General features: G+C 35.5%; 1 protein-coding gene across 1 annotated transcript; it reads right to left on the minus strand.

The window, feature by feature from the left end:
• Positions 1 to 24,314, minus strand: LOC132549924 (uncharacterized). Its single transcript, XM_060213909.1, has 21 exons — positions 24,269 to 24,314; positions 21,005 to 21,208; positions 20,498 to 20,594; positions 19,856 to 20,013; positions 18,169 to 18,354; positions 17,011 to 17,199; positions 16,240 to 16,515; positions 13,170 to 13,413; positions 11,181 to 11,389; positions 8,037 to 8,144; positions 7,238 to 7,383; positions 6,770 to 6,916; positions 6,260 to 6,354; positions 5,751 to 6,010; positions 5,347 to 5,528; positions 4,392 to 4,541; positions 4,055 to 4,179; positions 3,193 to 3,455; positions 2,588 to 2,657; positions 1,741 to 1,937; positions 1 to 266 (listed from the first exon to the last, which is right to left on the minus strand). Exons 1-21 carry the CDS (start codon positions 24,312 to 24,314, stop codon positions 1 to 3), a joined length of 3,618 nt encoding a protein of 1,205 aa, XP_060069892.1.
• Between the last annotated feature and the right edge of the window lie 956 nt (positions 24,315 to 25,270).

Genomic DNA, 25,270 nt, shown 5'->3' on the forward strand with positions numbered 1-25,270 from the left:
TTAAGTTAAGCTAGGCCTCTTGGAAGAAGAGAGATCTGAAAATGCGGTTGCGTCTTTTGACCGTGAACCTGTTGTTGAATCGTATCTGGTGTGATCTTTCTTCTTTTCACAACACATAGCTGTCCATTCCTTTCTGACTTGTGGGTCGCGGGTGATAAACAGCAAGAAGATAAAAAATCCTTGAAACGCGTTGCAAATGGTAAATATGTATTGAAATGGAATTCGCGCGTCCTCGATTGCCATATATCCAAATATCCAGGTGAGACCTAACGAGATCAAAGGATGGATTTATTAGCTCGATGGGACAAAATTTGAATATCAGATGTAAAAATTGCACAGTAAAACATATACAGTTCACCGCCATGTACTCTTAGGCCATCATGCAGCTTTACTTTGATGATAATAAAAAATATTTGGCCTATCATAATGAAGTATGTATTCTTTTGTGCCATAAAATATTTTTCAAAATAAAAGTATGTATTTGATAGGAGGTAACGCAGAACTTTAATGTAACAAGCAGTATTTAGCTTTTCGGCAAGTACAAAGTGATGCAATGCAGACCGAAATAGGTCCTTTTGACGTAAGCGAATGTGGCATAGCAGTAAAGAGGCTTCGGCAAGTACAAAGTGATGCAATGCAGACAGAAATAGGTCCTTTTGACGTAAGCGAATGTGGCATAGCAGTAAAGAGGCTTCGGTATTGCAAATCATACAAAGCGTTTTGTCTAAACTATTTTCATCATTTTCAGCGACATACGTAACAAAAGATAAAATAAATAACAAGAAACAAAAACAAAGCAATAAATAATTTGTTTATAAAAACAAGGTATAAGTATGTACGCCTCTAGCAGCGTAACGTTGATCTCATTAGATATATACATTAAGCACAAGAAAACGTAATAAAAATTATTTGTGTATAGCATAACTTAGGTACTGTGACAGCTCTTATGATTTTCAATGTAATTGATGAAAATAAATGAATAAGTGGTGAAGGAATACACCAACGCGGTAAGCAAAACCATTTATAATACAATATATCATATTCTGAATTTTAATTACAACAGGTTTACTTCCTAACTGGTATGTGAACCTACGGTACTCAATATACAGATCACAACAACAAGCAACGTCAGACATTGATAGCCCATTGATGAAAAGGTAAAGGACAACCCAGGAATTTAAAATTGATAAACAACATGATTACAGCAAACTTCGACACCTCGGTGCATAACATTACAGGCAAGAACGGTGTTAATAGTCCACCAGTACAAGGAATTGTCGATAATGTAATTCAATAGATAACTTAAGAAATATGTAGCAAAGAACGTTATGCTTATAACCAATTAATGACATTTCTTTTGTAATTGATGCTAGATACAATAGAAAAGAACAGAATCAGTGGTCGTTTGATTGGGAAGCGGTCTGTTTCCTTAAGCGATATGAAATTGCACGTGTATAACGTTCGTTATTTTTTTTTAAAACTATTTCTGCTATGGAAAATTGACATGACTAACTTACTCTTCCAGAACATCTTGGTTTGTAAATTTTCAGGAGTTTCTGCGTTCTTTTGTTCATATAGTTTCATGTATAAGGATTTATGAATTACGGAAATCGAATCTGTGCTAATAAAGCAAAAACTGACAAATGGAAGTGCTGAAAGAAACTAGTGTCGAAAACGAGATTGCTTTGTTAGTGCAATAGAAAAAAAAAGTTTACTAGTTGAATAGAAAAATGTGCTTACCCAACAGGACAAATATGGAAATTGCTGCCCAGAAATTCATCAGAGCCCGTTTCCGTTCCGACTGGTTAGATTGCAGACCTGCTGGTCTACGCAAGATGTTAACGATGACCAGAATAAAGACGATAATGTTGATCAAAATGACCAGTCCAACGGGCAAAGCAAATGCATAGTAAAAGGGTTGAAGTGACATCCAGCAGCTGTAACAAACATAAAGTTTATGTAAAACTGTTCCGCGAATGTCTGCTAACGACTCAACACATGGAATAAACAGAATAGTGCATTTGAAATATTTAACAAGATATCATAAAATTCAATATCTTAATTACAGACGATTGGAAAAGATATTAAAATGACGATGACGGCGATGATAATGGTGGTAATACTGTGTTTAAGCCCTCCTGTGTGTTGATGAGTATTAAGTCAGGTAGATCACTGGACATGTGTTTTAGACCTTGGCCGTTTGTATATATACGAAAACATGGATGTATATGTGGTATTATGTTGGACACCTCAGTATAGCATCTACTCAAATTTTCTTTGAACGGAGTTTAAGTTTCTATTTGCTTAGTGAGTGATATCTTTGCCTTTGTAGCACATTATTTAAATTACTACGCCACTACAATTATACCAACAAGGTTTTCTGTAAAAGAAGAGAACAAAAACCTACAATTCAGTCGAGTGGCAAGGTGGGTACACTGAAGCCTTTATCAAAAGTGATTAATAAGTTGATATAATGGTTTTTTTCTGATTGATTTGGTTATAGTTAAATTTATAAATACGCATATAAATAAAATAAAATAATTACAATTTATAAATTGAACATATGTTCCTCACAAAATATACTTACTAGTAAACACCGCCGTCGTACAGACGATAGTCAATAGCGCACACTACAATCACTGGTATAGTAGGCACACCTGTATAGAATAATTCAATGTTTTCCAAAGATTCGGTGACACATGATTGACATACCATTCAATGAAGGAATATGTTCGAAAATAACAAAAAAAAGATTGTCATCGGTTTTGTATGAGAGGGAAAAGAAATTATGATAACTTTTACACAAGATCACCATGTTTTGTTAGATACTTTTACTGATATTCTTGAAATATTCGCTTAACAAAAGTGACGTCATATTTTATTTGATTACGCCACAATATGAAACTAGTTTCATGCACAACACGTATAATCAATTATCAACATAAAGACACTGCAATAATTTTCTGATCAGGTCAGTGATATTATTTGTCTTGTAATTTTAATATAACAAGGTAAAACCGGGATACAAAGCCTTACATTAAATCTAGCACCTTAACGATCTTCACATGAACCGTCAGGTAAGATAGTTTATTCTTAAGAATGTTTTCAGGAAATGCTAAATACAGTGTCAAATCGTTTATTGATCCAGGAAAAAATGAACATTACATAAACAGAAAGCAAATAACAGCTTACCCCAAGCAAAGATTGACGCCTTCAGCATAAACCTTGGAATGTATGTTCCCAGAACTTTGACGAAACGGAGGTACTGCAGCAAGCCTTCAACTAGTAGCCACATAAAGGTGACAAGAATAAAGTAATGCAGAAGTATAGCTACTGCTATACATCCGTTGTAATCCGATGTTTGTTCGACTCCTGCCAGGAATACCACCCATGAACAAAGCATAGATATAGCCAACTGAAATAATACTTTCTGTCCTCGGGTTTTCCGCAATGGCCTGTAAAAGTTATGATGTATTTACAATTATTATAAAAATAGTAAATATTGGTATTATTTAAATATATCATATAAGTCAACTGACTAACAAGATCGTGACACAAGGATTCAAAAGCTACAGGTTAATGAAAACTATGTGGAAGGTTTATGGTTGCCATAGTGATCTCATTGAGAAAGATTTTATTGCTTTATGCGACATGAAGCTGGACGTATTACTTGTTAGTTTGCCTGTTGGTTCCGCTGTTGTGTACCTTGTTCTCATTTGTGAACTTGACTTGCTTATTTGGATTGACCAAGGTTTACATGGCGGGTGTCGTCGATGAAGCAGAAGACGCTTACTCTTCCAGAACACCTGGTACTTTTTCAGGAGTCTACGCGTCAATTTTTCTTTTGTTCATATTTTGTTTTCATTTTTATGGATTTTGAGTTTGAGTAATGAATATGTTGCCATGTTAGTATTTTCTTGGTTTTTTGTCTCACTTCATCATTTGCTTTAATGAAAAAGACGTTGATTATGTAACGATGGTTTGAAGCATAATTGTTTTCTAGGAAGCAGCAAAATAAATGACTAAGTTATGATCGCATGAAAAAATGACTTACTTGAATATGAGGAAGCAGATGACCGTAAAGCTCAAACCTATGATTGACAACACAAGCCCAACGATTGTGATGACACTTAAAGCGAGCTGATGGGCTTCCACGTAATTCCCCTGTGCTTCAAAATCCTTAAATGAATATCAAACAAATATGAAGCATTTCGATATGTCTATACCGATGAAATTTGAGTTTTGAAAATGCTATCGAATGGTTATAAAAGTAGATGAGTTTAAATTATAATTTGTTAGAGAAGTATAAAAATATAAGTTCTGCTAATATTCAATAAAATATTTTTTCCAGTTTTCATAACCGCTATTATTAGAAGTAAAAGAAAACTCACTATAAGAATGGCAAAGTTCGTGAGATGGTCACACACACATATTGCTCTCTCTCCCGTCTGGCTTTGTAGCCTGCATCCTTCAGTTGCCCAGCCGCCAGAGTTATCGTTCTTCTCATAATCCCAATATCCACAGACAAGCCCTTCCGTTTGCTTTTGAGATATGATATACAGAATGTAATATAGGTCACTTCAATCAAAATACCTATTTCAGCAACGCGTAAACGAGTTTTCATTTATTTATCTGATACGGGATAATTTGTTTGTTTTATTCCCATTTGCGATATGAAGTTAGACGTGTTTGATGTTCGTTAGTATGGTCATTGATTTCGTTGTTGTTAACCTTGTTCTCGTTAATCACTTGGATAGACTATGATTAACATATTCGGTTGTCGTCTATGAAGCAAAAGAAGCTTGCCCTTTGGAAACATATCGTCTTAATCTTCGCATACTTTTTCAATGGTCTAAATTTTGTTGTTTGTTTTTTCTTTGTTGTTTTGATTTTGCTGCGTTAAACGCTCCCATGAACAGCAAGTTTACGGTGGAGTTTCTAGTAGTCACTTGTGGCAAGTGTCATCAATTTATCTTTAATAGGGCAAGAGCGTTGTAAACAAATTCGGTCAATATGTGTATAATGCTTGTAGTTTTACACAGAAAAGCGAGTTTCCTAGTATGTGTGATATTAAAGTTAATGTATTGCTAGTCCGATGTCAATGGTGGTGCAGCCTAGCAAAGGAAAGCAGCATATCATATAGATATGGACGATAGATCCAGTGTTATTGACTGTTATAAGCTTTTAAAATTTAATAGTATGTTATAATTCAAATTACCGAGAACTTTTTACTCCATAAACATATTCACAACTTTTGTTGTTTTAAGTGTCATGATCAAAAGGGAAAATTATGAATGATTTTATACTATATATAAAAACGTATTTTTCTCTCTAAACATCAATTACCTGAAATGGCTTAAATATGGTTTTCACTTGGTTTTGGCCCAGGTCCAATATTCTTATCTGATCTTGAGTGAGTGTTGCTGCAGCAATGTTACCATGTGCTACAAAACGTTTCTTGGAACTGATGGTTTTGAACAACTTCGTAGAAGGATAGATCTGCAGGAGCAGGCGGTTCGTATTGGCACCTACAGATTTGATTAATTATCATAATGAATCTTAATATATAACGAAAACAGTTAATTACAAATCAAATATTCAATATTGATTAAATATTTAAATTATAAAAATATCGTTAACTTTGGTATCGTTGCCAGGTTAATATATTATATATTTATATATATATTTCGTATCTTTGTTTAGTACCGTTGATGAAACTAACAACTTTACATAAGTGTAATCTTACTTACTTTGAAGTAAAGACTTCGGCAGTATTATCGCAGCATCAGTAACAGAGATATCAATGTTCGCTTCATCCTCTAATACAATGAGGGAGTTGTTTGTTATTGTTGTAGTCTCAGAAGAATATTTGTATTGAAGACCGACCACTAAGTTCGAGTCGCCTGTGAACTGCCTGATCTCGGAGGCAACAAATGGACGAACAATACTTGCTGAATTTGTCTGATCAAGAATTATGTTGTTAGTAATGGTTTCCAGTGCCTCGACAAGCCTGTATAAATCAAAATGAAAGTTTCTTATGTTCTTTATTAATAAGTTCGTATTTGCACTGTTGTTTGTTTGAAAGGTGAAAAGTCTGCTGGTATTTTCTTACCCTTTATTTGTTTGAAATACTTAAATATTCTTTTTCATTAAAAGACGCGTTCTGCTTCTGCAAATTCTTTTTAATGAGAACAACAGCATCATATAGGCGTTGATATTGTTTATGCAATTAAAAAAATAATCAGAATTAAAATTATACCTCGTAGTTCCACTTCCGGTGTCCTGCGCTTGCGTCAATATGTCATTACTTAAACCTATCATGGTATTTACAATATCAGCAGCTGTCTCAACATCCTGCAATAAGACTGTATTTCAATCAGTCGCCACGTTAAGGACGAGGTCATACAAATTGTTTGAATCTATGTTGATTTTTTATCCTCTTACATGTAATATAACGATAGAATCAAAGCTCATAAGTCTGACATACACAAGCGAAAACAGATATAGAGATGCTGAAACAAATTAAAATGTACGTGATTAAGTTTATCTCTTCCCCTTTATTTATTCAGGCGATAAACTTAACGTGATGCAATTTAACTGACACATTATGAACTCTCACATTAATTGCAGAATGTTTCACCATTGCATTGAGTTCCATAAGAACTTTGTTAAACATAAGTCGATTATAAAAAATGAAACAAAATTGTCAAAATGATGAGCTAAGTAATGATTACATCAATATACATAACGACTATTAGCTATTACTGACCTTTTTGTCGAATCTATCTGTAGATGCGGCCACACTGGTCAATATTGATGCCGTATATATCACGTCCAGACTCGATAGGTTATCTACACGAGTAAGGTTGTAGGTTTCGTCCAATGTCTCGGTCACATTGGCAGCAGTGATGTTGACCTATATTATTTGAGACGGACAATATAAGATATCTCTGAACAAGAAGGCATCGTGGAAGAAACTATTTACAAAGGAGCACACATATATATAACAAATATATATACAACAAAACGATTTCAGAATACTGTCATGAACCACCCACTCTCGTGTATGGACAGACGTGAGAAGTGTGCTGGATTTACTCTTATGTTAAGTCTTTCTTCACATTAAAATACTAGTGTGACAATGTCTTTCAAATCATTTTTACTGAGTACCTACACAAAAAGAACATTTGTTCTCATTAATTATTCATTTCTGCGAAAAGCAGCCTACATTGCTTACCTCTGCCAGTGTTTGCAAAGTTTGCGTTGAAGAGCTAGAATCCGTAGTAGTATCAAAGACACACTTCTGGTTGATCCTAATTTCCCCATAAGATGCCCCACTATAAAATGATCCAATGCACGTGACATTTGCTAATGGTCGTCTATCTGCATGAAGACACATTTCAAATCTGACTCCTTATTAGCAATATGGAAGTACTCTACCCGTAATATTGCGCAAAATATTAATAATCGATATTGTATGACATTGCCCGCTAATGCAGCTCATCCGCCTCCGACATACCGTATAGGACGAAATTTTCTTAAGGATAATGTCGTTATTTCGTTAAAATCAAATACGATCATTTTAAAGCAAAGTCGTTAAAAGTTTGATTTGTGAAACTTACAGCAAAACGGCCTTACAACTAGCTAATGGTAAATGAATAGGTTAGTGATGGTGATAGTGACGGTACAGTATAAATAACCAATATATGTTGACTGAAATCTAAAACAGCTGAATGCAATTATTTTGTTTATGGTACAATATTGTATTGAACATAAACTATGTAATTGGGGTTTCTTTAAAATGAAATTTACGCATACATGAAAATATATTTTGTTATATTTTTTTTCAAATATTCAAATACAGGGGGGCATGGTAACATATGTTTACAACTAGATTTAAATAATCTGAAACTGATTCTCAATTACTTTATGTAATGTGAAAAGTACCTACAAAGGAATCGAAAGTAACGATCATGTATTCAAAATTAGCAAGGGCTACTATTAAGTGTGTTCCTTCAAAAGTCTTATAGACTTACCCGTGATACAAATCTCCTTTGATGATGCTACGGCACCTGCTAGCACAGCTCCAAAGCCAATGCTTCTCATCAAATCTAAGTCATAGACATCGAACGGCGTGCAGGATTCTGTATCAAAAGAGGACTTGTATGAAAGTATAATAAAAAGACTTATCCTAATATCAAAATTTTCGTGTATGGAGTCGTCAACTGACAGGGAAACTCATTATACAGTGTTTCAAAAGACGCAAATTGGGATAATTTTAGGTTGCCACACTGATCTCTTCGAGAATCATTCTATTTCGTAGCGCGAGATGTTAACCTGAATGTATTTGATGCTCGTTAGTTTGCCAGTTGTTTTCGTTGTAGTATTCCCGGTTCTCATTGTACAAAGTGACACTACTCATTTTGATCGACTAAGATTTATCTGATGGATGTCGTCGATGAATCAGAAGACGCTTACTCTTCCGAAACACTTGGTCTTATTCTCCATGTACTTTTTCATTTCAGGAGTTTCTTTGTAAAGTCTTCTTTTGTTCATGTTTCGACCTTGTTTTATGGAATATGAGTTTCGATTAAGCTCATGCCGATTAATTGGTATTTTCTTGTTTTTGATGCAACTCATGTTGAAGAAACCAGTAAAATGATACGTATATATTTCAGCTGAACACGAGATTGATGAAAATCCATAGAATCAGGATTTAGAACTTTTGTATGTCCAAATGACCGTACCTAATTGAAGATAATACTCTTATTCGTTTCAAACAAAGGCAAAACGACTTCGGAGGACAAATGAAGGTCATCTATTAGTTTGAACGTGTGATAAGATGACAAAATAAACAAGCATAATAATACTAGGATTATCCAAAACAGGGAAAACAATAACAGGGAGAAAGAACAAGAAAATCAGAGTGAAAGTAACAAAGAAACACGCACCAAAAATAATTCAGTAATAACAAAATAGAATGGGATAGAACTGAGATTTCAACAAGGAATCTACAAGAACACACATTTATGAATAGTGAAAAAGTATCAGTGAAACTGATGAAAGTCCTCGAAAACAACTTCAAACTTTTAAAGGGCACTAACTCTGTAAATAAAGGGTTTCAGGCCCTGAATTTGGTATAGAACATGTATGAACATGTATGACTAATGTATAAACCAAGGTTCATTATCCTAGTCTAAATGCTAGCAAAGTAAATGATCCGGACACAGACTTTCGACAAAAGGCAATTACTCTGTAATTAACGGGTCAAAGGTGAACATTTCTGTGGAGCAATAAAACATATGTAGAAAGATCATGTGTGAAAAGATATGAAGGCAACGCAAACAGTGCTTACAGGTACTTCACAGGACAATACGAAAAAAGTGCTTACCAGGACTTAACAGGATATTACAAATCGTGCTAACAGGTACTTCACAGGACAATACGAAAAAAGTGCTTACCATGACTTAACAGGATATTACAAATCGTACTTACAGGTACTTCACAGGACAAAACAAAAAAGTGCTTACCAGGACTTAACAGGATATTACAAATCGTGCTTACAGGTTCTTCAGAGGACAAAACAAAAAAGTGCTTACCAGGACTTAACAGGATATTACAAATCGTGCTAACAGGTACTTCACAGGACAATACGAAAAAAGTGCTTACCACGACTTAACAGGATATTACAAATCATGCTTACAGGTACTTCACAGGACAATACAAAAAAGTGCTTACCAGGACTTAACAGGATATTACAAATCATGCTTACAGGTACTTCACAGGACAATACAAAAAAGTGCTTACCAGGACTTAACAGGATATTACAAATCGTGCTAACAGGTACTTCACAGGACAATACAAAAAAGTGCTTACCAGGACTTAACAGGATATTACAAATCATGCGTACAGGTACTTCACAGGACAATACAAAAAAGTGCTTACCAGGATTAAACAGGATATTACAAATCGTGCTAACAGGTACATGTACTTCACAGGACAATACGAAAAAAGTGCTTACCGTGACTTAACAGGATATTACAAATCGTGCTAACAGGTACTTCACAGGACAATACAAAAAAAGTGCTTACCACGACTTAACAGGATATTACAAATCGTGCTAACAGGTACTTCACAGGACAATACAAAAAAGTGCTTACCAGGACTTAACAGGATATTACAAATCGTACTTACAGGTACTTCACAGGACAAAACAAAAAAGTGCTTACCAGGACTTAACAGGATATTACAAATCGTGCTAACAGGTTCTTCACAGGACAATACGAAAAAAGTGCTTACCACGACTTAACAGGATATTACAAATCGTGCTAACAGGTACTTCACAGGACAATACAAAAAAGTGCTTACCAGGACTTAACAGGATATTACAAATCATGCGTACAGGTACTTCACAGGACAATACAAAAAAGTGCTTACCAGGATTAAACAGGATATTACAAATCGTGCTAACAGGTACATGTACTTCACAGGACAATACGAAAAAAGTGCTTACCAGGACTTAACAGGATATTACAAATCGTACTTACAGGTACTTCACAGGACAATACGAAAAAAGTGCTTACCACGACTTAACAGGATATTACAAATCGTGCTAACAGGTACATGTACTTCACAGGACAAAACAAAAAAGTGCTTACCACGACTTAACAGGATATTACAAATCGTGCTAACAGGTACTTCACAGGACAATACGAAAAAAGTGCTTACCGTGACTTAACAGGATATTACAAATCATGCTTACAGGTACTTCACAGGACAATACAAAAAAGTGCTTACCAGGATTAAACAGGATATTACAAATCGTGCTAACAGGTACATGTACTTCACAGGACAATACGAAAAAAGTGCTTACCGTGACTTAACAGGATATTACAAATCGTGCTAACAGGTACTTCACAGGACAATACAAAAAAGTGCTTACCAGGACTTAACAGGATATTACAAATCATGCTTACAGGTACTTCACAGGACAATACAAAAAAGTGCTTACCAGGACTTAACAGGATATTACAAATCGTGCTAACATGTACTTCACAGGACAATACAAAAAGTGCTTACCAGGACTTAACAGGATATTACAAATCGTGCTTACAAGTACTTAACAGGACAAAACAAATAGTGCTTAATGTTATTCAACATGACAATAGAATAGTGCTTACCTGTGCTGAACATGACAATATTTGGCAAGAACATTCCTCCTTGTCTTTTCCTTCTCCTCGATGGCGAACTACCGAGAACAGTCTCGATCGTTTCTTTCAACTTGTTCAAAACAAATTGGTCTTTTCCTACTGTAAACCATCCAGGCTGTTCCATAACAAGGGTGTTTATTAGGAAATAAAAAGAAAAACCAACAGAGAGGCCATCTTCACTGAAACAATAAAAACAATAGTTTACAGTCTTTCATAATTAACCGACTGTCTTATATTAAGTGTTCGAAGAAGATTTAACTGACACCAAGTATCATGGAATAACTGTACAAAAAAACAAAAAAAACAAAAACAAAAAACAAAAAAACAAAAAACAAAAAAAAAACATACCACTTGGCTAAGAATCCGTTTGTTTTTAAGCGAGGTATGTTCCACACATTCCTATCTTGTCACTTACCAGTCTAAGACTGTGCAGCATTATGGTGTATCCAAATCTGTTATTTTGACAATAACCAGTTATTAATACAAATCTAATATTGAAAAGTAGCTTTCATCTTTTCTATAGTTTGTAAAGGTACTTTCCCTGAAGGATATGTGAAAGAAAAGTGTGTTCAACCATTTCTTCGGATTATGATGATTTTCACATTAAAAAGTAACTTAACGGCAAATAATCAAGATGTTGCTGCATTCATGTCTCCGCTACGGTCATTAAAACATATTTTATTAGGCAATTATCACTTTTACAATTCGTATTTTCGTAAATAGGCATTCGTAGTTATAATCAATAGAGGTAGACAGAATAGGACTGATATATGTATGTGTTTATTGTATTGTTTTAGGTTTGAAGCAGCAATTTTAAATTAAACGGGACTGATAACACTGTCTGTTGTTGTAGTTTAGCATATTTGACCCCTTATCATTGAGAAGATGTCATTTAAAGACTTTAACACATTTGACACTTGTGACCGTGAAAATAGTTCAAGGTCATTCATTTGAACAAACGTGGTAGCCCTTCATCCCATCATGCTACCGGCATAATATTATGATCCTGGGCCATTTGGTTATTGAGATGTCATTTACAATTTTTTAACACATTTGACCCCCGTAACCTTGAAAATAGGTCAAGGTCATTCATTTAGCCCAACTTATAAACACTTTATCCCTGCATTCTATTGGTTTATCAGAAGAAGTCATTTAACGATTTGAACACATTTAATCCTGTGACCTTGAAAATCGTATCCCTTTATCCCAGCATGCTTCTGGCCTAATGTCATCATCATTAACCATTTTGGCTATTGAGAGGAAGTCGTTGAAAGGTTTTAACACATTCATTTAAACATTCTTAGTAATCCTTTATCCCAGCATACTACTGGCTCAATACCATCACCCTGGGCTTTTGGTTTTTGAAAAGAAGTTGGAATGTTAATTATTAATGACGCACGACGGATGACGCCGGACATAAGGCGATCGTAATAGGTCACTTAAGACGTCAACTCAGAAGACCTAAAAATATTAAATTTTCAATTAAAGTTACCAGCTAAACAGCAAAATAAGTAATTAATTCTACTTTTGAAAATTTGAAAATATTTGAAATCATATATTTGACAATATCCTTAATTCGAGTTTTTGAAATAACTTTTTGCTATATTAGGTATTTAGAAAATGTTATTGTTTTGCTTTGTAAATTTCACGCAATAAGTAATTTCCAGAAATCATGATAAACAGCACTATTAACAAAACTCTTGAAATTTTTGTAACGTTTTAAACAAATTAAGTTTAAAAGTCTCCAAAACTTTATGATAGTAATTTTCTACTATTTCAAATTATGTTTACTTAATGTCTTGTATATAATATCGAACATTTTGTAACTATTCGCGCGTGAAGAAAGTTTGACGGTGCACATATTACGAGATGAAATAAGAATCAAGTCAATGTATGATATCAGAAACACACAATAAATGATTGAGGATATATTCCGTATAATTCTAAAAAATGCATTACCTGATTTTCTCAATTTTGTAATTTCCACGTACAAAATCTCGAGTAAACAAAATGGGAGCTTCTTGGAGGACACTGATTTGTTGAACTGCATTACCAAATAAGGAACCGAGAATTTCGGTGATAAAGGAAGCTCTCTGCAAGTATTTGCTCGCCTGCCAAAACCCGAGATTATGGAGAGAGATGGTAAGCTTGTCTTGTGGGATACTAAAATTCACATACCCACGATATATTAATTGAGACCATCCTACAAATAAGAAATAGACGATGTTAATAATTAACAAAAGGTTTGTATGCATATTTTCAAACGTCAAAAAATCGCCATCAAAAAGATCCGAAATACGAATCCACAAGAACGTCAAATATAAAATCATTTTCAGGTAAAAACAAAATGCTTTATTTTAGTCCATTCACATCACGTTTCATTTCAACATCAATTTTATACAACGACGGAGGCAACCTGCATAGTCTACCAATCAGTGTACACTCCCTTGTATCTATATCTACCACCTAGTGTACAATCCCTTGTATCTATATCTACCACCTAGTGTACAATCACTTGTATCTATATCCACCTTCCAGTGTACAATCCCTTGAATCTTTATCTACCTTCCAGTGTACAATCCCTTGTATCTATATCTACCACACAGTGTACAATCACTTGTATCTATATCTACCTTCCAGTGTACAATCCCTTGTATCTATATCCACCTTCCAGTGTACAATCCCTTGTATCTATATCCACCTTCCAGTGTACAATCCCTTGTATCTATATCCACCTTCCAGTGTACAATCCCTTGTATCTATATCCACCTTCCAGTGTACAATCCCTTGTATCTATATCCACCTTCCAGTGTACAATCACTTGTATCTATATCCACCTTCCAGTGTACAATCACTTGTATCTATATCCACCTTCCAGTGTACAATCCCTTGTATCTATATCCACCTTCCAGTGTACAATCCCTTGTATCTATATCCACCTTCCAGTGTACAATCACTTGTATCTATATCCACCTTCCAGTGTACAATCCCTTGTATCTATATCCACCTTCCAGTGTACAATCACTTGTATCTATATCCACCTTCCAGTGTACAATCCCTTGTATCTATATCTACCTTCAAGTGTACAATCCCTTGTATCTATATCTACCACACAGTGTACAATCTCTTGTATCTATATCTACCACACAGTGTACAATCACTTGTATCTATATCCACCTTCCAGTGTACAATCCCTTGAATCTTTATCTACCTTCAAGTGTACAATCCCTTGTATCTATATCTACCACACAGTGTACAATCTCTTGTATCTATATCTACCACACAGTGTACAATCACTTGTATCTATATCTACCTTCCAGTGTACAATCCCTTGTATCTATATCTACCTTCCAGTGTACAATCACTTGTATCTATATCTACCACACAGTGTACAATTTCTTGTATCTATATCTACCTTCCAGTGTACAATCTCTTGTATCTATATCTACCACACAGTGTACAATTCCTTGTATCTATATCTATCCCACAGTGTACAATCCCTTGTATCTAAATCTAACACACAGTGTACAATCACTTGTATCTATATCCACCTTCCAGTGTACAATCACTTGTATCTATATCTAACTTCCAGTGTACAATCCCTTGTATCTATATCCACCTTCCAGTGTACAATCCCTTGTATCTATATCCACCTTCCAGTGTACAATCCCTTGTATCTATATCCACCTTCCAGTGTACAATCACTTGTATCTATATCCACCTTCCAGTGTACAATCTCTTGTATCTATAGCTACCTTCCAGTGTACAATCCCTTGTATCTATATCCACCTTCCAGTGTACAATCACTTGTATCTATATCCACCTTCCAGTGTACAATCCCTTGTATCTATATCTATCTTCCAGTGTACAATCCCTTGTATCTATATCTACCACACAGTGTACAATCACTTGTATCTATATCTACCACACAGTGTACAATCCCTTGTGTCTATATCTACCTTCCAGTGTACAATCTCTTGTATCTATATCTACCACACAGTGTACAATTCCTTGTATCTATATCTACCACACAGTGTACAATCCCTTGTATCTATATCTAACACACAGTGTACAATCTCTTGTATCTATATCTACCTTCCAGTATACAATCCCTTGTATCTATATCTACCACACAGTGTACAATCCCTTGTATCTATATCTACCTTCCAGTGTACAATCTCTTGTATCTATATCTACCACACAGTGTACAATTCCTTGTATCTATATCTACCACACAGTGTACAATCCCTTGTATCTATATCTAACACACAGTGTACAATCACTTGTATCTATATCCACCTTCCAGTGTACAATCACTTGTATCTATATCTAACTTCCAGTGTACAATCCCTTGTATCTATATCCACCTTCCAGTGTACAATCACTTGTATCTGTTTCCACCTTCCAGTGTACAATCCCTTGTATCTATATCCACCTTCCAGTGTACAATCTCTTGTATCTATATCTACCTTCCAGTGTACAATCCCTTGTATCTATATCTACCTTCCAGTGTACAATCCCTTGTATCTATATCCACCTTCCAGTGTACAATCCCTTGTATCTATATCCACCTTCCAGTGTACAATCCCTTGTATCTATATCCACCTTCCAGTGTACAATCTCTTGTATCTATATCTACCTTCCAGTGTACAATCCCTTGTATCTATATCTACCTTCCAGTGTACAATCCCTTGTATCTATATCCACCTTCCAGTGTACAATCCCTTGTATCTATATCTACCTTCCAGTGTACAATCCCTTGTATCTATATCTACCTTCCAGTGTACAATCCCTTGTATCTATATCTACCTTCCAGTGTACAACCCCTTGTATCTATATCTACCTTCCAGTGTACAATCCCTTGTATCTATATCTGTCTCCAAGAGTAAATCTCTCCAATCTGTGTCTGTCACCTAATGTCTTCTGGGTTTTAGTTAAGTATATTAATGAAAATATAACGAAAAATTGTTATCTCAATCCAAAATTGTCATTTCTCTATTAAGTCGATAATAATTGTAGGCATACGTACGTGTAAATGAAAATCTGATTGTATCGGACCGAGATCTTTCGGAAGTTCTAGTACTTTGTAATTCACACCAGTAATCAGCAATAGCTCTGTCGTCAAAAGATTGTGTTTCTGATATAGAACCGTTTGTCTCAATAAGGAACGGATCCTGTGGGACACCATCACGATAAATCACTATTTTCTCAAATTCTCTTAAATTCCTGTTTAAACGACACTGAATGTAAACATCCATGGCGTTAGTTGCACCTTCTGTTGATTGTAAAATAGGTTTATCATCATCTGTAACAGATAAATACCTAGTTAAATGCCAATGTATAAAAAGAACGTGTATTTTATGTCTTAAAGTACCACCGCTTTGTTAGACCTATATCGACACGAGATTCGTGCAAAATATCATAGGTGGTCGGGTGGTGCAGTGGTAACGCTCTCGCCTCTCACCTAGACGTCCGGGGTTCGATTCCCGAAATGGATGTGAAAAGGTATGGGGTCACCTGCCCGACCACGTGGGTTTTCCCCGTGTATTCCGGTTTCCTCCCACCCTAAGACCCCTCGCGCGCTTCAATCCGTGCCAACAAGAGTGATTAATATAAGTTAGAAAAATTTGCTTCGCAATTGTTGGAAAATAAATACAGATTATTCATTTATTTATTTATCAATGGAACAAAACATTCTGAACGAGGAGACTCTGTAAATATCGCATAAGATAGTGTAAATATTTTTTGAAAGTGCCCGAAAATTGCCATGTTTTTATAGCTATTGATAAACATACAATACCTTGAGCAGGCGGAGTAACGAGTTTTTTCTGACATATAACTCCTATCTGTGTGTCACAAGGTATTTGGTCGATGTAAACATCATTCATGTTCAAGGTAAAACACAGATCCTGTCCATTGTCATTCCCTCCACCCGATCCGTCTACCATTCCTGTCATGGAGCTTCCGTTGATAAAGTAACTTCTTACCTCTATAATCAACAATATGAGAAATATACAGAAGCAGGTCTGTATACAAGTGGTATTTATTTCGCATATAAACGACAACGTTTTCCAACTGGAATAAATAAATAAATAAAAACAACGCCATCTCCGCTTAGTTTTGCGTCAAAATTTGGGAAAATAAATGTGTTTTCGTCAAAAGATGTTATATATATCCATCCCTAAGATTTCACTATTGTCTATTCCTGTCTACCAAGCGTCATTGTAAATAAGTATGTAGCCAACATGTCCTCTGTAGGTAAAGAATTTGTGCAATGCGTTTTTATTTCATTTTTGTCATATTTGGGTAAGAGACATGTAACGTATTCACAAAATGTATTCAGGTATAGATAATTTTAATAAAATCTCTAATTTTACCATAACTGAAGCAGACAAAAGCAAAATGTTGATGGCTATGTTAATTATGACATCAACAGGAAGTAGAATAATCGAAAAGAATTCTTGAAAATTCTCTTCGTCATAAAATTTTATCTTTTTATTACATTCATATCGAAAACCAGGTATATATCGATAAAACATTACTTTAGGAGCGCCACTGAGAAAAGAAAAAAAGTAAATTATCAAGGATGTAAGGTACGGAAATACTGTGTTTTAACAATTAAACCCCAATCCAAAATATGTTGTAGTGGGACACAGATGTCAGAGGAACTGGGTCATTGCAATTGTTACACGTACTCATTAAAATGAAAATAATATTTCTTTATCTATAAAACTTTAGTTTTACTTTAACAATTTAGAACTAGACTGAGTTACTAAGTGAAATAATTATGTTATGTTGGGTGATTATAATAACTAGAGGCAGGGTCCATTAAACAGATGAATTGTGTTATTGCTGTTCATCACAATCCACAACACCCTGAAATCAAATTCTTTATCACATATGTATTTTACAGAGTATATGACAGCATTGTTAGGATTAAAAGCTTTTGAACACCTACCTGCTTCAAAAATTGATCCGGTATTTAACACTGTGCTTGACAATATGTCCTTGTTGGTACCATCATATATTGCAATCGCCCCGCCTTCCTTCTGGCACTTACTAACGGCCTCATTATATGCCATTGGCCTCTGGTACACCGTGTAACATAGCCCAGAGGACAGACTGCCATTTAAACATAGCGAGGCTGAAATCATAAAATGTATTTGATTTGTTCCATGACATAGAAACCCCTATAAACAAGTTCTCATTTCCATAACCACCGACATTTAACAGCAGTCCGATAAATAGATTTTAATTTTGATATTAATTCCAATTTTAGTCCTTATTCATAGTTCAGTGCCAACCAACAAATAATTTTACATTGAAATATTTATTTTCCTATCTGTTCTCGAGACAAAACAATAAGAACTGGATTAATGTAACAAAGATAACTGTTTTCGTAACTGCAGAAATTGATTCTTCCAGATTGCACATGGTAAATACGAATGGCAGTCTCCGATGATAGACGTAACCTGCATACCATGTTTAATTGTATTGGAAACGTGATACGATTCAGATAATAAACACATACCTGAAGCTGCTCTAAAATTATCATGTATATGAAAATTATAAAATTTATTGAATCATGGGGTTTGACATTCAATTCGATCTGATTGGATTTCCCCAGTCACCTCTTTGGCTCTAAATTGAACGTCTTTGCATCACTGAAGAGTCATAGAAGGGTGCAGCAAAGTACAATGAATTTTAATTCGTTGTTTGACTCTCCTTAAATATGCCTAACAAAGAGGGTCATGGCCCTTAACGATCAATAACGACAACAGACGAATTGTTTGACAAACCACAGAATTCACTGAATGTAGTCTGACAAAACTGGTGAATTAAAATTTTGGACATTTCATGAAAGTTTCAGAATTTATAAAGTAGGTTCTGTGCACGAAAAACAGTTGCAAAATCATGTTACAAAATGGCTGCTGTGGTTACAATGTTGCAAAAAAAACAACTTATCATCTCTTTAGTTTCCTTAACCAGTCAAACTCCAAATATTTGTTCTCTTTGGAGAACTTGAGAAGTAGTTCAGAGTATTTGTTCTAGATGAGTTATGTTGGATTTTGGATCAGGACGATATCAGAGTCACTTCATGCACATTTGATATCATTGCCACTCTTTAATGTATCAGGCCAAATTTGGTTGAAATCTACCTAGGCTTAAGAAGGAGTGGTGTTTTGAAGCAAAATATTGTCTAACTTCTCATTTTGGGGTCCCACCCCCAAGTTCCTAAGGGTCAAATTTATTGTCCAAATTCAAGAAATGATTCCTGATCCACTATGGTGTTTCATACTAAATTTGGTTGATATCAATTCAAACATTAAGGAAGAGTAGCGTTTTGAAACAAAATTATAGACTAACTTCCCCATTTGGGAACCCACTCCCAAGTCCCTTGGGGTCGAATCAACTTACTGAATTTAAGAAGTTATTCCCCAACCCCAATGATGTTTCAGACCAAATTTTGTTGAAATCCGCCAAGGTGTTAAGCAGGAGTGGTGTTTTAAAGGAAAAGTTTACGAACGTCGCACAACGATGGACAATGCACGATAGCATCTTTGAGTCAGACGACCTAGAAATTAACAATATCAAGCATTTTCCAGAGTGATTACATCTAATGACGGTTAACTGACAGGACATACTCTGAAATGGAAAAGTATCTGGTGCTGAGCAGAAGAACGGCAGGAGTCGATCGCAGCTCTCGAGGTAAGCAGTGTGATTTCCAGTGCCTCCAGTCATCATTTGACATCCGCTATCAAGCTTAGGTTCAGCACCTGCCCACTGCCAAGTTTTGGGTGATCTACAAATAAAAAGCATTTACTTGAAACAGAATACAAATAATAAAATCTCCAAAACTTATGAAATAAGAATCTTAATTGTTAATTTTTCAATTCTCTTCCGCTGAAAGATGTGTGTGTTATTTCGTTATTTATTATGTTAAGAATCAGTATCTTTAAACTAATAACTATTAATCAGGACATTCAATAAAACAAATGACAACATCATGAGTATTTCACTCAAATGATAATGATAAAATTTTCCTTTTCGAGCCGGATTGGTAGTTTTTATATCATGTCCCGTCTGCCTTTTGACATTAACTGTTTCGTATCCGTGTTGTTCAAAAGGGTAAACTGATACAAAATTCTACATTTGATGTTGTCTACAATATAGATTTCGTATACAGTTAACCTCGCCCCCTGTGTTTCATTATCTCAAACAACATCAGCTTTCATCATTTAAGAGAACTTATATTTCCTTTTATTGGAGACGATCAAGTCAGTTACCTGTTATAATAAGTTTCATTGACTCGTCTGGGTGGAACTCCGTCCAGAAGTGGTACCTTGAATCTGTCCTTGGTAACATACATCCCAGTCCAAAATTCTACGAAGAAATGTAGTACACATCATTGTTTTACGCTTTTTTCCATATTTGGTGTCTGAGAGATTATCATATTCATGACATTTATTGGGCTAGTGAACCTCCCCATCTAAGTATCGATAAGTCTTCCGATTATTCAGTCACCACCTAGGTTTCAAAACTTAGGCTCCTTATTATCACTGCCGAGTCTTAGAAGGACGAAACAGCTGTATGATGCAGTTTATTGCCTTTTTGGACTCTACTAGGTCTTCTCTTTATGAAATGGTGCTGCTATTCACCTGTGTACAGTCTTCGGTAGAAAAACGATAAATTCGTTTAACCACCGTTAACCGTATCATTGTTATTATTATTTTATTTCATTTTCAAGTCAATCAAGTCTGAATCAATAGGTCAATTAAACCATTACAATTTACCTATATAATCAAAGGTTGCAGGTGTGTTGCCATAACGATAGTCTGTGTCGAAACTCAAAAGATTTCCATGAAATATTCTGCACGTGCTGGAAGCTTCCTGCCACGACTTGGGCGTGCTGAATCCTTTGACGCACCGAACTGCACTTTTTAAAGTTTTATCGACCCTCAGCCATGTATTGTCAGGACAACTGGATGATATGAAAGCTGAAAATTTATTAAAAGGAGACAAAGTCACGAAAATATGATAAAAAACTATCTTATGAAACCAGAGTAACAGTAATTTTGTATTCTGTAATATTTGCAATACATTTAAAATTCAGCAAAATTCATGAAATACTGAAATCCAACATTATCACGATCTGAGCCAAAGAATTAAATGTTCGGCGCTTAAAAGATAACAATTACATTACTAAACAATGTAAAGGTCCATCAGTTAATAACGGATGTGCTTAGGAAGGTCAATAGTTAATGCTCTGGATGTGACCTCAGTTGATGACGTCAGACATCAGTATATAGTGGACGTACTTAGGAAGGTCAATAGTGAATGTTTTGGATGTGACCTCAGTTGATGACGTCAGATTTCAGTATATAGTGGACGTGCTTAGGAAGGTCAATAGTTAATGTTTTGGATGTGACCTCAGTTGATGACGTCAGACTTCAGTATATAGTGGACGTACTTAGGAAGGTCAATAGTTAATGTTTTGGATGTAACCACAGTTGATTACGTCAGACTCCAGTATATAGTGGACGTGCTTAGGAAGGTCAATAGTTAATGTTTTGGATGTGACCTCAGTTGATGACGTCAGACTTCAGTATATAGTGGACGTGCTTAGGAAGGTCAATAATTAATGTTTTGGATGTGACCTCAGTTGATGACGTCAGACTTCAGTAAATAGTGGACGTGCTTAGGAAGGTCAATAATTAATGCTCTGGATGTGACCTCAGTTGATGACGTCAGACATCAGTATATAGTGGACGTACTTAGGAAGGTCAATAGTGAATGTTTTGGATGTGACCTCAGTTGATGACGTCAGATTTCAGTATATAGTGGACGTGCTTAGGAAGGTCAATAATTAATGCTCTGGATGTGACCTCAGTTGATGATGTCAGACTTCAGTATATAGTGGACGTGCTTAGGAAGGTCAATAGTTAATGTTTTGGATGTGACCTCAGTTGATGACGTCAGACTTCAGTATATAGTGGACGTGCTTAGGAAGGTCAATAATTAATGTTTTGGATGTGACCTCAGTTGATGATGTCAGACTTCAGTATATAGTGGACGTGCTTAGGAAAGTCAATAGTTAATGTTTTGGATGTGACCTCAGTTGATGACGTCAGACTCCAGTTTATAGTGGACGTGCTTAGGAAGGTCAATAATTAATGTTCCGGATGTGACCTCAGTTGATGACGTCAGGCTCCCGTTTATAATGGACGTGCTTAGGAAGGTCAATAGTTAATGTTTTGGATGTGACCTCAGTTGATGACGTCATACTTCGGTATATAGTGGACGTGCTTAGGAAGGTCAATAATTAATGTTCTGGATGTGACCTCAGTTGATGACGTCAGACTTCAGTATAGAGTGGACGTGCTTAGGAAGGTCAATAATTAATGCTCTGGATGTGACCTCAGTTGATGACGTCAGACTTCAGTATATAGTGGACGTGCTTAGGAAGGTCAATAATTAATGTTTTGGATGTGACCTCAGTTGATGACGTCAGACTTCAGTATATAGTGGACGTGCTTAGGAAGGTCAATAATTAATGCTCTGGATGTGACCTCAGTTGATGACGTTAGACTTCGGTATATAATGGACGTGCATAGGAAGGTCAATAGTTAATGTTTTGGATGTGACCTCAGTTGATGACGTCAGACTCCAGTATATAGTTGACGTGCTTAGGAAGGTTGATAGTTAATGCTTTGGATGTGACCTCAGTTGATGACGTCAGACTTCAGTATATAGTGGACGTGCTTAAGAAGGTCAATAGTGAATGTTTTGGATGTGACCTCAGTTGATGACGTCAGCCTTCAGTATATAGTGGACGTGCTTAGGAAGGTCAATAGTTAATGTTTTGGATGTTACCTCAGTTGATGACGTCAGACTTCAGTATATAGTGGACGTGCTTAGGAAGGTCAATAATTAATGTTTTGGATGTGACCTCAGTTGATGACGTCAGACTTCAGTATATAGTGGACGTGCTTAGGAAGGTCAATAATTAATGCTCTGGATGTGACCTCAGTTGATGACTTTAGACTTCGGTATATAATGGACGTGCTTAGGAAGGTCAATAGTTAATGTTTTGGATGTGACCTCAGTTGATGACGTCAGACTCCAGTATATAGTTGACGTGCTTAGGAAGGTTGATAGTTAATGTTTTGGATGTGACCTCAGTTGATGACGTCAGACTCCAGTTTATAGGGGACGTGCTTAGGAAGGTCAATAATTAATGTTCTGGATGTGACCTCGGTTGATGAGGTCAGACTCCCGTTTATAATGGACGTGCTTAGGAAGGTCAATTGTTAATGTTTCGGATGTGACCTCAGTTGATGACGTCAGACTTCGGTATATAGTGGACGTGCTTAGGAAGGTCAATAATTAATGCTCTGGATGTGACCTCAGTTGATGACTTCAGACTCCCGTTTATAATGGACGTGCTTATGAAGGTCAATAGTTAATGTTTTGGATGTGACCTCAGTTGATGACGTCAGACTTCAGTATATAGTGGACGCTACTTCATCCATTTTGATTTTGAAGTAAGATTGTGATAACAAGTATGTGATTTTCTGTTGGTTGGGTATATTAAGTAAGCACCATTACGCTCTACCTGGATGTAAACAATATTCTGTGAATGCCAGACTTAAGTTGAATTTTTTATTTATGAGAGACGATATCAGGTACTCCAAACAGAAAACGAGATGTTGCTAATGATAACCACATGCATTGCACAATGCAGTTCTTAAAAGATTATATCGATAACACATTTAAGAACGATTTTTCTCTCTTTAAAACAACAATTAATCTAAAAAAAAAAAACCAAAAGAATTAGAAAGGCATGTATATTTGCGATAGAGCACCAGAAAATCAAAGTTCATATAATACAGAAATATTATATATTCCTTTTACTGATGAAAATCCTGTACAATTTCATCCATAGAAGTCATAGAGGAAAATAAGGATCTTAGATCGGATGAAACGACAGACTTAAATTAATGAAATGCATAATATGTACAGTTATGTAGTGTTGAGACGATACAAAAGGAAATTACCTATATTCAGAGTCATTACAATCAGAGGCAAAGTTGATACCGCCATGGTTCGTTGGTGTTCTGACAGCCGCTCAAGTCACCCACTGTAACGGTTACATTAAAATATATATCAATTCTGATTTATCAATGATAAAGCTGTGTAAAACATGAATGTATACATCGGGTGGCGGAGAAAACAACATGGGGGTCTATAATAGGAAAAGATTTCAGGATAAACATTTTGTCGTAATGTTAATATTTTTTAGACCATACACACAGTGATAATCTAACCCGGCTAAAAATTGAAATCGCTATGACGACAGTCAAACTTCCAAATAATTTTCATCAACCTGCATCTCTCAAAACCCTGTTTTGTGAATTTGTCTGTGACTTATCGAAGAAAATTTGCACGAAAACAGTGATATTGAAAATATGCTCTTGGATATAGATTTACTTGCATCGTAGTGATACCAAAGGTTGAGGATGTAAGACCATTGCTATTCAGAAATGGTAAACTAAGTATGAGGAAATTGAAATCTTCATATTTCTCATACAGCTTGGTGGAAAGCTGTCCATGATGGTCTCATTGTAAGAAAATATCGAGATAAGCATACGGAGTAGAGGAGTAAAATTGAAGGACTTGGCAAAGGTCTTTATGACTTATTTAGATAAGTTATCGGATAAATTCAACCACGTAGGTGAAAAAAGAAACAAGTCAACCAACAGAGGGATACAAATACATCCCGGAAGACTACATATTCTGAATACTTATTAGCCGGCTGATTATTTCAAATTATCAACAGATATTAAAATTTTGCAAACCTAAAATCATACAGACTATACTAATTGGGATACGGACCGTGAGTGGTAAAGGATATTGTGTCAACGGAAATGTCTTAAGAAGGACGAATAGTTCATGTATCCATCATTTCATCATTATCATCGGGGTGGCTCCGTCTTAAGTAACAAGATTTCTAGTTTTCATTGTCCATGACATCCTCGTGACGCAAAAAATAACAGAAA

Source organism: Ylistrum balloti, unplaced genomic scaffold (genome assembly GCF_031769215.1).
Source record: "Ylistrum balloti isolate Yb309-2 unplaced genomic scaffold, AGI_CSIRO_Ybal_v1 Utg370090, whole genome shotgun sequence".
Lineage (NCBI taxonomy): Eukaryota > Metazoa > Mollusca > Bivalvia > Pectinida > Pectinidae > Ylistrum > Ylistrum balloti.

Coding starts and splice junctions, on each gene's coding strand:
- LOC132549924 (XM_060213909.1), bottom strand. CDS start 24,314: ATGGCGGTATCAACTTTGCCTCTGATTGTAATGACTCTGAATATAG. Junction 7,384..8,036: donor AAAGGAGATTTGTATCACGG/GTAAGTCTATAA, acceptor GTCTTCATGCAG/ATAGACGACCATTAGCAAAT. Junction 2,658..3,192: donor GGCGTCAATCTTTGCTTGGG/GTAAGCTGTTAT, acceptor TATTCTATACAG/GTGTGCCTACTATACCAGTG.